The sequence below is a fragment of the Mustela putorius genome, unplaced genomic scaffold (assembly GCF_011764305.1).
Source record: "Mustela putorius furo isolate JIRA1106 unplaced genomic scaffold, ASM1176430v1.1 tig00000997_pilon_pilon_pilon, whole genome shotgun sequence".
Taxonomy (NCBI): domain Eukaryota; kingdom Metazoa; phylum Chordata; class Mammalia; order Carnivora; family Mustelidae; genus Mustela; species Mustela putorius.
In genome coordinates this window covers 6281138-6296857 of record NW_025421527.1, presented here as the reverse complement: position 1 = coordinate 6296857, position 15720 = coordinate 6281138, and the positions used below count along the sequence as shown (strand labels likewise).

Here is a 15720-nt window from a genome sequence, read left to right as displayed (position 1 = left end):
AAGCCTCTCGTGCGGGCGCCGCTCTCGGAAGAGGAAGGCGCGGAGGGTCTCGGGGGAGAGCCCGCGGGCTGGGGGCGCGGGCCTGTCCGCGACTTCGGGGAGGGGACGAAGGGGTTAAAGCGCCGGTCGCCGAGTCTGGGAGGGGAAGCGGCGGGAGGAAGGGCTCGGAGCTCGGCTCGGGACCTCCCCCGTTCCCCCCGGACGGCCGGACGCCCCTGCTGGCACCCTCCCGGGCCAGGCGCTCACGCGCGCACACAAACACTCCACTCCCCGCCCCTCCCTCGCGCCCTCTCGCATCCTTCTCCCCCCAACGCCGGCTCCTCCTGACACACGCGCCCGCGCGCGGTCGCCGCGCTCGTCCTCCGGGGCCCGGCGCTCGGCTGCCCGCGCCCACCTGCCCCGCCGCGCCCGCCACGCGCCCCTCGCGCCGCCGACACCGAGCCACGCAGCGGGAGGGGGCGGCGTGCCCAGCCCGATGCCCGCGAGGGACCGCTGAACCGCAGGGCCCCGAAGAGGCCAGAGGGGCAGCGCCCGCCCGCCGAGCCGCGGGCTGAAGCCATGCTGCGCCCCGGCCGCCCCGCCGGAGCCCTCCTGCTCCTGCTCCCGCTGCCGCTGCTGCCGTTGCTCCCGGGCGGCCACGCGGGCAACCTGACGGTGGCCGTGGTGCTGCCGCTGGCCAACACCTCGTACCCGTGGTCGTGGGCGCGCGTGGGACCGGCCGTGGAGCTGGCCCTGGCCGGGGTGCGAGCGCGGCCTGACCTGCTGCCCGGCTGGACGGTGCGCACCGTGCTGGGCAGCAGCGAGGACTCGAGGGGCGTCTGCTCCGACACCGCCGCGCCCCTGGCCGCGGTGGACCTCAAGTGGGAGCACAGCCCCGCGGTGTTCCTGGGCCCCGGGTGCGTGTACGCGGCCGCCCCGGTGGGGCGCTTCACGGCGCACTGGCGGGTGCCGCTGCTGACCGCCGGCGCCCCCGCGCTGGGCTTCGGGGCCAAGGACGAGTACGCGCTGACCACGCGCGCCGGGCCCAGCCACGCCAAGCTGGGCGACTTGGTGGCGGCGCTGCACCGACGGCTGGGCTGGGAGCGCCGGGCGCTGGTGCTCTACGCCTACCGGCCGGGCGACGACCAGCCCTGCTTCTTCGTGGTGGAAGGGCTGTACATGCGCGTGCGCGACCGCCTCAACATCACCGTGGACCACCTGGAGTTCGCCGAGGGCGACCTGGACCACTATGCCCTGCTGCTGCGGACCGTGAGGCGCAAAGGCCGAGGTGAGGGGGGCGGCGCGGGCGGGTCTTCCCCCACCGCCCCGCAGCCTCGGCCGGAGGCTCCGTTCCTCTCTCCTCCTCCGCGCGCTCTCGCCGCGGTCCTGCGCTCCCACGCGCCCCGCCCGCGTGCCACCGCTCCCTCCCGCCGAAAGCGCTCGCGGCCGCCTGACACTTCGTAGGTCCCGCTTCACGCCCAGCCCTCCTTTCCTCCTCCATTTTCGGTCGCCTCCCAGCAGCCTTTCCCCTCCATGTTCTCCTCCACACTGCCTCTCCCCTGCCAGCCCCCTGCCAGCGGGCCCGCCTCCTCCTCTCCCTCCCGGGTTCACCCCACCTTCCTCACCTTTGGCTCGGCTTTGCCGGCTCGCCCTGTCTCGGCTCCTTCCCTCCCGCCCACCCACCGACCCCTCCCAGCCCTCTCCACCTTCCTTCAGCCTCGGCCGAGACCAGCGTGGAGTCCGTGCACTTCCTTCCCCGAGTTCCTCCTTCCCACTCCGCCGGGATCCAGCTTCTCTCTCTTTCTGACCACCCCCTTCCTCCCCAGTTATCTACATATGCAGCTCCCCAGATGCCTTCAGAACGCTGATGCTTTTGGCCATGGAAGCTGGTCTAAGTGGGGAGGACTACGTGTTCTTCCACCTGGACCTCTTTGGACAAAGCCTGCAAGGTGCACACGGCCTTGCTCCCTACAGGCCCTGGGAGAGGGGGGATGGGCAGGATATCCGTGCCCACCGGGCCTTTCAGGTGAGTGTCTAGGCTGTAAGCCCAGGCCGTGGAAATTGGAGCTGGTGGCACCCAGTTTCTGGGTGAGGCTCTTGATTGCTCAGGGAGGCAGGAGAGGAAGGGCAGGAGGGGAGTGAGGGGTGGCTGGAGGGCTGGGAGATTTCAGAGCCAGGAGGCTAAAAAGATGAGGAATGGGCCTGGGGTGGGAGAGTGTTCAGATGGCACAGACTCGCAGAACTCAAGAAGTCATTCCCCGGGGTCCCCTGCTCACACACGACACGGAGCCCACCCACTTTGACCTTGAGCGAAGCAGAGCCGCACTGGGGGAGGTGGGCCCCAGGGTACTGGGAGGACTGGATCGGCTCCCAGCTCCCCCGCTCCACTGACCCCTTCCTCAGGCTGCCAAGATCATCACGTACAAAGAGCCCGGTAATCCCGAGTACTTGGAATTCCTGCAGCAGCTAAAACACTTGGCCCGTGAGCAGTTCAACTTCACAGTGGAGGATGGCCTGGTAGGAAGGATCCTGGGACCTTCCAGCATGGACATCCAGCCCGCACCCCCACCCTGGCCCTCTGCCAGGAGCCTGCCTGTCCTCTTAGCCATCTCTGCATGCCCAGGCCTCCCATGCTTCCCCTTCCCCCAGTTCCCACTCCTCGGGATGACCAAGAAGGGACACTGACAAGTTGTTCAGCCTCTGAAACTCAGATCCTCGCAGTAAAATGAGGATGACACGTCCTGCCCTACCTGCCAAGCAGGATTCGGATGCAGAGGGATTGGTAGAGGCATCTTTTAGTAGAAAAATCTCTGTCCTGTGGAGGTGTTTTCTCCTGCCCTCCTCCGAGCTCCCAGGACCCTCCATCTCCTCCTCCTCCTCCACGATGCCCCACTCAGCACCCACTCAGCACCCCGTGTACATCCCACCCCAGCCAAGCTCTGCTCACCGCCGCAGGTGAACACCATCGCAGCAGCCTTCCACGACGGGCTCCTGCTCTATGTCCAGGCAGTGACAGAGACGCTGGCGCACGGGGGAACTGTCATGGATGGGGAGGCCGTCACCCAGCGGATGTGGAACCGGAGCTTCCGAGGTCAGGGGCTGGAGGTGACAGAGATAGGCTACCTTTGGGCACCCCATGCAGGAGGCCATGAGATGCCGGGGGGGGGGGGGGGGGGGGTGTTACTCACCATGTCTGTCCTTATATAAGGAAGCTCCACAGCTTCCCTTGGGCCTCCTTCCCCACTTCCCTAGCTCCCTCTAGAAGGCCTCCTAAGTGGGGTGCTTGGGTGGTTCAGTCTGGGTTATCAGGCCCTGAGGATCCAGCCAGGGCTCGCTGCTCAGTGGGGAGTCTGCTCTCCCTCTTCCGTGGCCCCTCCCCCTCCGCTCATGCTGTGTCTTGCTTTCTTTTTTTTTTTTAAAGATTTTATTTATTTGACAGAGAGAGATCACAAGTAGGCAGAGAGGCAGGCAGAGAGAGAGGAAGGGAAACAGGCCCCCTGCTGAGCAGAGAGCCCTATGCGGGGCTCGATCCCAGGACCCTGAGATCATGACCTGAGCCGGAGGCAGCGGCTTAACCAACTGAGCCACCCAGGCGCCCTGTGTCTTGCTTTCTCTCTCCAGAAATACATAAAATCTTTAAAAAAATGTCCTCCTATGTACGCAACTTCAATCATTCCTACTGCTGATACATATGTCCCTTTTGTCATTACACATGTTGTGAACACTTTGTTACTATTTCATGTGTTTGGAGGGCAAGGCAAAGAGGACCGAGGGATAGAGACCCAGGGGAGAGTGCTGAGCTGGCACTCTCTCCAAACAGCCCTCTCCCCCCATGCCCCAGGTGTGGCAGGATACCTGCACATGGACAGCAATGGAGATCGGGAGACCGACTTCTCCCTCTGGGATATGCATCCTGAGACGGGCACTTTCAGGGTAAGGTTGTGCCCCCAGAAGACGGTGCCAGCTGGCACTGACCTCTTGTCCTCTGGCCTTCCCCCACAGCTGTGCCAGGGCATTTCTGCTCAGTCATCACTTTTGGAGATCCCTGGATGAGAGACCCAGCTCCAGTCCAGGGGAGCAGCCAGAATGACAGGGACCCATAGGCATTGCCCTTGGGGAACCCCATGTGTGAGGAGGGTGCACAGCCCTACCCTCAGGAAGTCCATGTCTCCTCAGACAGGCAGGACCCTCTCCCCCAGAGACAGGCTGATCTGGGGCTTATATAACTCTCTACATTCAGTGGGGACAGGAAGGAATTGGCGCCACAAGCCCTGAGGAGCAGAGCATCCAGGAAAACTTCCTGGAGAAGGGATACTTGTGTTAGGCCTGGGAGTGTGGACTGAGAACATTGCCTTTTCCTGCTGCCTATGTGCTTCAGCCCAAGGTTATAAACGCCCTGAATGTCAAGTTGGGGTTCTGCATGGAGTTTTCTTTAGAAAGCCCACTTGGGGTGAGTGGGAGGCAGCCCTGCTCCCCGGGACAGGAGGCGGCACCCCAGGCCTCGCCCGCCTCCACTGCTGCCCTCCCGCAGGTTGTTCTGAACTACAATGGGACTTCCCAGGAGCTGGTGGCTGTGCCAGGGCGCAAACTGAACTGGGCCCTGGGGCACCCTCCTCCCGACACCCCCGAATGCGGCTTTGACAATGAGGACCCAGCTTGCAACCAAGGTGATTGCCTCATGCCTTCCAGGCCTTGGTTCTGGAGACAGACTGTCTCTTCCCCTGCTTCAGGAGTCAGACAGGTGCCCCTGTCCCGCATGGAGGCTTTTCGAAGACACTCCTCCTGCCTTTTGCCTCCCTGCATCCATCTTCCTGGTTCAGTGATTAACTATTCGAAGTTTCTCCCTCCTGCTCTCTAACCCAAATCTCTCTTGCTGGAACCTGGACGCTTGTGCAGATCACTTCTCCACCCTGGAAGTGCTGGCTTTGGTGGGCAGCCTCTCCCTGCTCAGCATTCTGACTGTCTCCTTCTTCATATACAGGTGAGTCTTGGGATGAGGGTGGGGAGTGAGACTAGTGGAGAAAGCAGCAGGGACCTGGAGGGAAGGGGGCAGAGGAGCAGGACAGTGAGGGAAGGTCACAGGAGATGAGGAAGGAGGAGGCTAGAAAGCCGGAGGACACAGGGAGGAGAGAAGGGCCTGGAAGGGACGGGGACACCGGGGAAGAGCAGAGTGGTTGGGCATCACAGGCCTGTGGGTTCTGGCCTGGGGGCTGGTGTCTCCTTCCGTCAGATGTGCAGACCTGATGGGGAATGGTGGCCCTGAGGCAGTGGGCCCAGTCTGTTGAGCAGGGGTGCTGAACCCGGAGCAGGGGCGGGAAGTGAGGGAGCCCCACTCCCCCCTTCCAGTGGGAGCCAAACGGGAATGCAGACATTAATGCAGGGAGGGAAGATCAGTGCTGGCTGAGCTGAGACGATGGGCCAGGCGCTGCCACACGCTGTTTTCTTTTCATTCTTATAACAATGCTTTGAAATAAATGTCGAGGTCACCAGTGCCCAAATCAGGACACTTGGACATAAGGACATGAGGCTCAGAGACATGAAGTGACTGCCCAAGGTCCCTGTGGGGCAGGCAGGACTTTCCCCACACCCCCTGACTCTCAGCTGATAGAGGAAGGGGCTCCCCTGTCCCCCACCCCTGTCGGCACCTGCGGTGGTCCCAGGGCTCAGAGGAGGGGCCGCTCAGCTGCCCAGCCCAGGGCCAGGGGATCGGACATGGGTTCAGAGAGAGGTCTGCTGCCCCAGGAAGATGCAGCTGGAGAAGGAACTGGCCTCCGAGCTGTGGCGGGTGCGCTGGGAGGACGTGCAGCCCGGCGGTCTGGACAGGAATCTCCGGAGTGCGGGTAGTCGGCTGACCCTGAGTGGGGTAAGAGCAGGGGTGAGGGGAAGGTGTGGGAGGGTGGGGTGTGGGGCTCGGTGACAGGGCCTGGGGGCTGGGGCCCACAGCAAGGTTCTAGTCTCAGCTCAGCCTTCACGTGCTGTGTGTCCTGGGGTGAGTCTCCCTGCCCCTGTGAGAGGACCTCAGATCACAATTATGCCCACAGAGCCTTCCTTCACAGGAGGCTTTCAAGATTCAGAAATAGTGTTTGGGAAAATACATATTAAAAAGAAATAAAAAGGGGCGCCTGGGTGGCTGAGTCTTTAAGCATCTGCCTTCAGTTCAGGTCATGATCCCAGGATCCTGGGCTTGAGCCCCACATGGGCTCCGATTGGTGGAAAGCCTGCTTCTCCCTCTCCTTCTGTCCCTACTTGCGCACTCTCTCTCTCTCTGTCAAATAAAGAAAGAAAACCTTTAAAAAATATAAATAAATAACTAGATAAATAAATAAAATCCTTAAAAAAAAAAAAAGGAAGAACCAGAGAAGGATTTTATGATGTGGAGAGAGAAGCAGGCTGACACCAGGCTAAGGCGGGGCAGAGCTCTGGCCACCGGGTTGGAGAACGGCACCTGCGGTGAGGCTCGCAGCAGGACCACCCCTCCTGCTCTCCATCCCTCCAGAGAGGTTCCAATTACGGCTCCTTGCTGACCACAGAGGGCCAGTTCCAAGTGTTTGCCAGGACAGCATATTACAAGGTGGGCCAGGGGAAAGACTGCCATCCTTGGGGCAGGGCACAGGGCGGTCCCCACCACAGGGCCATCTTGGTGACATCCTCCATTCCTTGCCCAGGGCAACCTCGTGGCCGTGAAACGTGTGAATCGTAAGCGCATTGAGCTGACGCGAAAAGTCCTGTTTGAACTGAAGCATGTAATGTGGGGGAGTGAGGCGGCAGCCACGGGAGGGTCATGGGAGGGCGACAGGGTATGCCAGGAAAGGAATGGACCCTTACGTATGGTGCGCGGGGGAGAGGGTCCTAAATGAGGGAAGAGACTAGTGGAGGAACCATGGAGGGGGTCCCTGAGGAGCTGTACTGGATGCCCCTGGGGGGTGGAGGGTTAGGAGGCAGAGTGAGCAGGGAGCACATTCTGGGGGAGGCAGGAGTGTTCTTCAGAGCACGGGTGGGAATCACCAGGCTCCTAGACTTTGTCTGCAGAGTGAATAGGGCCTTAAGAAGACTGAGAGGGTCCCTGAAGGGGCGGGGGGCACCTGGTGAGGAGCGAGGTCTCTGCCGGGTTCCTGATACTGGCTATCACATCCAGATGCGGGATGTACAGAATGAACACCTGACCAGGTTTGTGGGCGCCTGCACTGACCCCCCCAACATCTGCATCCTCACAGAGTACTGTCCCCGTGGGAGTTTGCAGGTGAGGGACAAGGACTGTCAGCAGATCTGGGTTTAGCCCTGCTTCTGTCCCCCACTGGCCATGACCCCAGGCAAGCTTCTCTGGCTTTCTGACCTTTATTTGTCTAATCTGTAAAATGCTGGGGGTAGGGTTGTGGGGGGTGCAGACGCACTGGAGTAAATCCAAGGCTTTTGTCCTGCTGTGCGGGTTTGTGTCAGTTGGCCTCCGAACTGGCCCTGGAGTCCCCAGGGTACATGCCTGACTCTCACTGCCCAGCAGGACATTCTGGAAAACGAGAGCATCACCTTAGACTGGATGTTCCGGTATTCTCTCACCAGGGACATCGTCAAGGTGGGACGTGTGGGGGAGGGGCCAAGCATGCTTTTGCTCAGCCTCAATTGTAGGTCCCACTGATACCAAGGCCTCTGCCTCCCCAAATTCCCCAGGGTATGCTGTTCCTACACAGTGGGGCCATTTGCTCCCACGGCAACCTCAAGTCATCCAACTGCGTGGTAGACGGGCGCTTCGTGCTCAAGATCACTGATTTTGGGCTGGAAAGCTTCAGGGACCCAGAACCAGAGCAAGGCCACACCCTCTATGCCAGTGAGCCCTAACCCTAACCCTAAGACCCCCCCTCCCAACTTTCCAATCCCAGCCCAGCAGGAGGCCTGATGTCTGGCTTCTCTAGGACTCAGCAGGCCTTTCCTGATTCCGGGCTCAGTTCATCCTCCAGTGCAAAGGGGAGCCTGACAGTGGTCCCGAGGCTTCCCTGTGCCACTTGGTGTGATGACTCCAGGTCACTCCGGCTGCATCTTCTAGGACCTTGCTTCCCCCATCCCTTAGTTTTAAGGCCCTTCGCCCCATGACTCCTGACCTCTGACCTGCAGAAAAGTTGTGGACAGCCCCTGAGCTCCTGCGAATGGCCTCACCCCCTGCCCGTGGCTCCCAGGCAGGGGACGTGTACAGCTTCGGGATCATCCTTCAGGAGATTGCCCTAAGAAGCGGTGTCTTCCACGTGGAAGGTTTGGACCTCAGCCCCAAAGGTGAGAGACCCCTGCTGTCCCCTAGCCCTACCCCAATTGCACCAGCCTTTGTGCCAGGGACTCCGAGTCATGCCCTCCCTGCCCGGGCCTGCTCCCGCTCTGCCCTCCGCACGGGCTCTCCCTGGCCCTTGGCAGGACCCTCACCTCAGCCCCACTTTTCCCCACTGCGCAGAGATCGTGGAGCGCGTGACCCGGGGGGAGCAACCCCCCTTCCGGCCCTCCCTGGCCTTGCAGAGCGGCCTGGAGGAGCTGGGCCAGCTGATGCAGCGGTGCTGGGCGGAGGAGCCGCAGGAGCGGCCGACCTTCCAGCAGGTTCGCCTGATGCTGCGCAAGTTCAACAGGTGGTTGGCGCCTTCCCCTGCCCCCCCACAGCCCCCCCCAGGGCTGCCCTGCCCGGCTGCTCCCATCAGCTGTCCCATCATCCCCAACCTCTCGTGCCCCTCCCCCCACCAACATTGCCCCCCCACCATCCCCTCCTCTGCAGCAGAGCAGAGCCAACAGGCTTCTGGCCTCCCACCCCTCCACAGGGGCCCCCACCCGAGCCCTTGGCCCTCCCTGCGGCAGTGTGCCCCAGCAGCCCCTCCCCACGCCCCTCTGCGGGCCTGCGGGCCACCTTCCATCCTCCCTCCGGCCGACCCTCTCCACCTCCTCTGCCTCCTAACCTGCTTGTCTTCACCCAAGATGAACAAAGGAGCCAAGGTCTCTCCAGGCCAGACTCGGGGGTCTCAGAGATGGGAACCTTCCTCCCGCCCTCTCCCCCAGCACACCCATCCCGCCAGGCTCCCCAACCCCAACCCTCTCCTGGGACCCCACCGCATTTGGGGGGTGGGCTGACATGAATCCTGAGAAGGGTGAGTGCCAGGGTGGGTGCGGCAGGGCTGGGGGGTGCTCCACGGGGTGCTCCTCTCACTGCATCCCTGTCCCCCGACCCCGGCATCAGAGAGAACAGCAGCAACATCCTGGACAACCTGCTGTCCCGCATGGAGCAGTATGCCAACAACCTGGAGGGGCTCGTGGAGGAGCGGACCCAGGCCTACCTGGAGGAGAAGCGCAGAGCTGAGGCTCTGCTCTACCAGATTCTGCCGCAGTGAGGGCCTCGCCCGTGCCCCGCCCCCCGCCACCCCTGGTGCTCTGATCCCCCCTTCATGCTCTGATCCCCTCCCCATCCCTGACCCTGCAGCTCCGTGGCTGAGCAGCTGAAGCGTGGGGAGACGGTCCAGGCAGAAGCCTTTGACAGTGTTACTATCTACTTCAGTGACATCGTGGGCTTCACGGCCCTGTCCGCGGAGAGCACGCCCATGCAGGTGAGGCCGGGCGGAAACCAGGCCCGTGTGCTTGGCCTTGCAAGCTGCGCCCCGTCGGACCTGCCTGCTGGCTCCACTGTTCCCACTCGATCCCAGCTGGGGGTCCTTCCTCCCTATCCCTTCCAGGTGGTCACCCTGCTCAATGACCTGTACACTTGCTTCGATGCCGTCATAGATAACTTTGATGTGTACAAGGTGAGGTGGTAATGGACGGGGTCAGAGCATGGGGAAGGGCAGGACGCCAGAGAACGTCCAGAGAGGGGCCCATGAAACCCGGGCAGACACTGTCACCCAGAGCCCCAGGACCAGGCAGAGCAAGGACGCAGGGGACGGGGGCGCGGAAACACAGACGGGGCTCACAGTGTGCGGGCGGCACCGGGCCCGGCCCAGCCCAGCGCTCAGGGCGTGCATCCTGGGCGGCCCCGCAGGTAGAGACCATTGGCGACGCGTACATGGTGGTCTCCGGGCTCCCCGTGCGCAACGGGCTGCTGCACGCCCGGGAGGTGGCCCGCATGGCGCTGGCGCTGCTGGACGCCGTGCGCTCCTTCCGCATCCGCCATCGGCCGCAGGAGGAGCTGCGCTTGCGAATCGGCATCCACACGGGTGAGGGGGACTCCTCGAGGGCGGGACTGTCCCCAGGCCGCCCCCCCCCCGCACCGCCCCCATCACACACACACACACACACACACACACACACACACCTGGTTCCCAGGGGCCTCGGTCCTGCCTCTCCCCTGCCCAGCAACCACCCTGCGTTCAGACCCGGCTGCCACCCTGCGCTCCCCGCAGGGCCTGTGTGCGCTGGTGTGGTCGGGCTGAAGATGCCCCGGTACTGCCTCTTCGGAGACACGGTCAACACCGCCTCCAGAATGGAGTCTAACGGGGAAGGTGAGGCAGCTGCCGCAGGCAGCCGGAAAGGGCGGGTGGGCACCCCACCCAGGGCGCTGGGACCCGGCCTGGGCTTCGTGTGGGCCCATCACCTCCAGTGCTGTCAGAGCGCCAGCCCACTCCTGCCAAGTGCTTCCAAGTTTTTCTGGGCTGTGTTCAGCAGTTCCCCAAGGGGAGCCTGTCCTTCGGTGCCTCTGAGCCCTCTCGACTGTGCTGGAGGGCTTCAGGCAACCGCTGCTGAGGTGGGAATCTCCACTCCACAACCCACACAGCTGTGCCTCCAGCCTCCGGTTTCCTTCTCTGTAAGATGAGAATAAGAGACGTACCTTAGAAGAGTTAGGTGTGAAACCCAAATGACATGACCAGGTATAACTGTCACTGGACTTTTCTGAGCTTCAGCTATTTATCTGCAAAGTGACACCTGTCTCAGGGCTGTGGAAGAGCCAGCACAGCCCCCCCTCTCAGTAGGCACCTGGTGCGGGCAGACCCTCCCTCTTCCCCAGTGCTGCTTCGGGCTGTCTCCTGCTATGCTCAACTCGAAGCAACTCCGTTAGACCTGTACTGAGTGACTGCCAAGTGCTGGGCCTCGGGGTGCTACGATGACCCAGACCCACCAGAGGCGCCTCATGCAGACCCCATCCAAGCCTCAAGGCAGGAGAAGGGCTACTTGGGAGCCCCAAGGGCTCTGGCTCAGCAGACTCTCCCTGGGCACTGCCTGGAGCAGTCAGGAGGAGAAAGCCCCTCCCTGAGGTCAGTCTTCAAGGATCCTGTTCTCAGAAATGGTTCAAGGATTCAACAAGACCAGGAGCAGCGGGGCAAGTTCAAAGAAGTGTGGGGGATACCAGGTCAGGAGTAGGGGCCTAGATCTGACCTTGCAGGTGGGGTGTATCTCCTCCCTTAGGCCTCCGTTCCCTCAGCCCTAAAATGAGTATTGAGTTCAGTAAGTTACGGCAACCACTTACCAGAGTGCTTCCTGTGCGCCAGATTCTGTTTAAAGATTTCGTGAGCATTAAATTTAATGTTCCTAACAAGGTGTTAACAAGGTCTGACTCTAGATTTCAGCTCAGGTCCTGATCTTAGGGTTGTGGGATGGAGACCTGAGTCAGGCTCCCTGCTCCGCAGGACGTCTGCAGGAGAGTGTCTCTGCCCCTCCCTGTGCTCATGCGCACATTCTCTCTCTCTCTCTCTCAAATAAATCACTAAATCTTTAAAAAAAAAAGTGGTCAGTGCAACTGAGGCACTGAATTTTTTAATTTTTAGTTTTAATTAATTAATTATTCTTTAAAAGATGTTATTTATTTGACAGAGAGATCACAAGTAGGCAGAGAGTCAGGCAGAGAGAGAGGGGGAAGCAGGCTCCCTATGGAGCAGAGAGCCCGATGCGGGGCTCGATCCCAGGACCCTAAGATCATGACTTGAGCAGAAGGCAGAGGCTTAACCCACTGAGCCACCCCAGGCGCCCCTTAATTATTTTTTTAAATTTTTTTTAAAGATTTTATTATTTATTTATTTATTTGACAGAGAGAAATCACAAGTAGATGGAGAGGCAGGCAGAGAGAGAGAGAGGGAAGCAGGGTCCCCGCCGAGCAGAGAGCCCGATGCAGGACTCGATCCCAGGACCCCGAGATCATGACCTGAGCCGAAGGCAGCGGCTCAACCCACTGAGCCACCCAGGCGCCCCATATTTTTTTAAATTTTTAAAAAGATTTATTTATTTGACAGAGATCACAAGTAGGCAGAGAAGCAGGCTCCCCACTGAGCAGAGAGCCCGATGTGGGGCTCGATCCCAGGACCCCGGGATCATGACCTGAGCTGAAGGCAGAGGCTTTAACTCACTGAGCCACCCAGGCACCCCTTAATTATTTTTTTAAAGATTTTATTTATTTGAGAGAGAGAGGGAGAGGGAGTCCAAGGGGCGGGGGAGAGGACCAGCCAGAGGAGAGGCAGAGGGAGAGGGAGAAGCAACCTCCCTACTGAGCAGGGAACCTGATGTGGGGACACCATCCCAGGTCCCTGACATCACGACCCGAGACAAAGGCAGCCACTTAACTGACTGAGCCACTCCAGCGACCCAGTTTTGTTTTTTTTTTATATTAAGCCCCATGCCCACCCAGTGTGGAGCCCCGTGCAGCGCACAATACAGATATCATGACTTGAGCTGAAATCAAGACTCAGACACTTAGCTGACTAAGCCACCCAAGCACCCCTGGTTTTAAATGATTTAAATATAAATGGCCACAGGTGACTAGTGGCTACTGTGTCGGACAATAGAGTCTAGAATTCTAAGGGAGAGGCCAGTATGGTCAGACTCCAAATGGAGGAGTGGGACTCTGAATTCAGAGGCTTTCTAGACTAAAAGGAAGGAAGGAGAGCATCCTTCTGGTCCTGCTCCTATTTCTCCATACCCCACCTTCCCTCCTTCTCCCTTATTCTTCCCAGCCCTGAAGATCCACTTGTCTTCTGAGACCAAGGCTGTGCTAGAAGAGTTTGGTGGTTTTGAGCTGGAGCTCCGAGGAGATGTAGAAATGAAGGTAGAGAAGAAAGCCCCTTGCCCTCGCCATCCCCTGGAGTCCCTGGGCGGTGCGGGGTGGGGGGGGGGAGGTTATCCCCGCCCAGGCCCCTTCTTAAGCAGCCAACCCACTCCCATCCCTAAGACTCTCCTCTCATTTTGGTAAGTGGGTAAGGTGTGCTACTCCCCATCCCAACTGCCTCTTCTTTTTCCCTCCAGGGCAAAGGCAAAGTTCGGACCTACTGGCTCCTCGGGGAGCGGGGGAGTAGCACTCGAGGCTGACCTGCCTCCCCTCCTGGCCTTCCACGCCCCCCTTCCTGGTGCCAGACCTCAGCCTCACCCACAGCAGCCCTGCCATTGCCAAAGGATCGGAGAAGTAGTTTGAACAACTCAGTTATGCTAACCCAGTGGAGACACCAGATACAACCTATGCAGGAGGACTGGTGTTGGGGAGAACTTGGGAGTTCATGGAACTGGACCAAAGCACACAGTCATGCCCAGTGGCACACACACAGACAAGTGTACCCACCCTCCATCCTGACTCAAGCCAGGCTAGGGTGTGGGCTCCTGAATCCTGTCTCCTGCACTCTGTCAAACTTGGTACACTGTGACTTCTTTGGGGAGGGAGAAGAGCCACCTTAGAGGCAACAGGAAAAGGCCATGAGGGGAATCCATGTCTAGGCCTACTCCACTTGGGCTACAAACATGCCTGTGTCCCCCTCCGCCCCCAAAACTGGATCCAGTACACAGGAGAGAGGGGAAGCTTGGAGGGGCTGTGGGCCTGTATGTCTTGTCTCTCTTGCGAGCAGAGGCCATTCACATCTGTATTCTAGCGAATGTCTCTGGAAGGAGAGTGGGTTCCCAGAAAACATAGCTGTGGTTTCCCCCCTTTACTCCAAATAAGACCACTTCTTAAGCTGGGAATACAGTATCTGCAAAGGGCCTCAGTCCCCCTTCAGCTACCTGACAGCCTGTGACTTCCCCCCTAGCAGCCCTCACACTCCTGGTCCAAGGACCTGTTTACACCCTTCAGAATTATTGAGAACCTCAAAGAGTTTTCGTTTATGTGGGTTAAATCTATTCATGTATACCATATTAGAAATTAAAACAAGTCCTTATTAACGCATTTAAATAACTATAATAAACCAATCACATGTTCATATTTTTTGTCAAGGACATGCTTAGTAAAAACTGGCTTTTTAATTTTTATTTTCTTCTGCTGCCAGTGTGTGTAATGAAGAATACAATGAGTCATTCGGTGTCTGCCTTGGTTTCTGCTAAGACACAGCAGTCTCCCCCACTGTCTTCCTACGGTCAGTGTACCTGTCAAGTCACAATCGTAGGATTGTGCGGGGTCTTGACCTCATCGGACGACTGAAAGGGTCTCGAGGACTCCCAGGGTCCGCGGACCACAGCAGCTTGAGCACTGCTACACCCCCAGCGTTGGGGAGGCCTGTGAGCCAGGACGGATGGATGGACCCTCTCACCCCGGCTGAGGTTTGGACCCTCCACCTGCCCCTCCGCTCACACGCCGGCCGGTGTAAGCCCGCGTGCGGGAGAGTTTGCCAGATGACTCCCAGCTCGCCCTGCTGCAGCCCCACCCAAGGCCTTCCGGAGCAGGCGGGCAGGAATGCGAATGAGTGCGGGGGAGAGGTGGCCGCAGCCTCACCTCCCCCACGGGGAAAGAAAGTGCCAGACATTTCTCCAGTGCTATCCATCAAGTGCAGACAGGCCCCTCCTCCGACCTCCCTGCGCCTCTTCCTGGAGCGCGCGCCCCGAGGGACCAGGACGGGGGTGGGGGGGCTGCCTTCAGGGCCGCGGGGGTCTGCGCGGAGGGCCAAGCCGTGCCCCCTCCCGCGCTGTGCAGTGCTCCCAGCCCGCGCCGGGCGGCCCCTCGGACCCGACCTGCTGGGAGCCAGAGCGCAGCTGCCCGCGTCCGCCTCCGCCCCGGGCAGGCGGGTGGCCCCGGGGCTCGCGCACGCCCGGCCCCCCGCCTCCACCCCGGGTCCCCCGCGGCCGGCTGCGGAGAGGGCGGCGCAGGAGCGCGGCGCGGCGGGCCGAGCTGGGGGGGCGGGGGGGCGGGGACGGCCGAGAGGCCGGGCTCCGGGAGGGCGACGGGGAGCGCTGGCCGCCCGCGGACGGCGTCCAGAGAGACAATTGCAGGAAGTGGCCGGTCAGATCCTTCCGGGGCAGCCTGGCTCCAGCGCGGGCGCTCGAGGGGCGGGGGCCGCCCGGGGCTGCTGCGGCTCGAGAACCCCCACCCTCGGGGCGACTTGCTTCTGGGGGTGGCCCCCGGGCCGGGAAGACCTGGGAAAGCCATCGCCGAGGGGAGGGGTCTGCGGGGGGGGGGCCGCCCCCGCCCCCGCCCACCGGAGGCCGGTTTCCGGGGCTGTCCTGCGCGGCCTGGCTGCAGGGGTGCGGGGCGGCCGCGGGCTTTCCCCGGAGTACGGTCCCCGAACAAACAACCGTCATCGCTGGCATCCAGCGGGGCCTGGCGCTGGACAGAGGCTCGCGCGCGGGGAGCTCAGCCGCCACGTGACGCCGCGGGGCAGGGGGTGGGGCGCGGCCGAGGTCCCGCGGTGGGGCAGGGGGGGCCGGCCCTAGAAAATAGAGAAAATAGGGCTGGCAGAACGCCCTGAGCTTTCCCCCACCCGCTCCTCTCCCGGTCAAAGACCTTGGGTAACGGATCTGTCATAACCATACTTTTAGTAATAATCATATATTTTTTAATGTTTTATCCTTTTCAGGACAGATCTATGGAATCTAATTAGCAGCAGA

At 60.7% G+C, this 15720-nt stretch overlaps 1 protein-coding gene across 2 annotated transcripts; it reads left to right on the top strand.

Moving 5' to 3' along the window:
* Positions 1-335: 335 nt before the first annotated feature.
* Positions 336-14102, top strand: NPR1 (natriuretic peptide receptor 1). 2 transcript variants are annotated; one of them, XM_013049908.2, is made up of 22 exons: positions 336-1267; positions 1806-2005; positions 2383-2496; positions 2935-3070; positions 3821-3912; positions 4511-4646; positions 4876-4960; positions 5722-5842; positions 6476-6550; positions 6645-6722; positions 7115-7219; positions 7475-7549; positions 7645-7801; positions 8086-8241; positions 8414-8582; positions 9182-9328; positions 9422-9545; positions 9672-9740; positions 9974-10148; positions 10335-10433; positions 12873-12964; positions 13162-14102. In XM_013049908.2, the coding sequence occupies exons 1-22, from the start codon at positions 559-561 to the stop codon at positions 13222-13224; spliced, it is 3177 nt and encodes a 1058-aa protein (XP_012905362.1). In that variant the 5' UTR covers positions 336-558; the 3' UTR covers positions 13225-14102. The 2 variants fall into 2 exon arrangements, with proteins under 2 accessions (XP_012905362.1, XP_004780428.1); XM_004780371.2 differs by having other exon boundaries at positions 338-1267; positions 7478-7549.
* The last annotated feature ends 1618 nt before the right edge of the window (positions 14103-15720 follow it).

Coding starts and splice junctions, on each gene's coding strand:
- NPR1 (XM_013049908.2), top strand. CDS start 559: ATGCTGCGCCCCGGCCGCCCCGCCGGAGCCCTCCTGCTCCTGCTCCCG. Junction 6,551..6,644: donor CCAGGACAGCATATTACAAG/GTGGGCCAGGGG, acceptor TTCCTTGCCCAG/GGCAACCTCGTGGCCGTGAA. Junction 9,329..9,421: donor CTCTACCAGATTCTGCCGCA/GTGAGGGCCTCG, acceptor CTGACCCTGCAG/CTCCGTGGCTGAGCAGCTGA.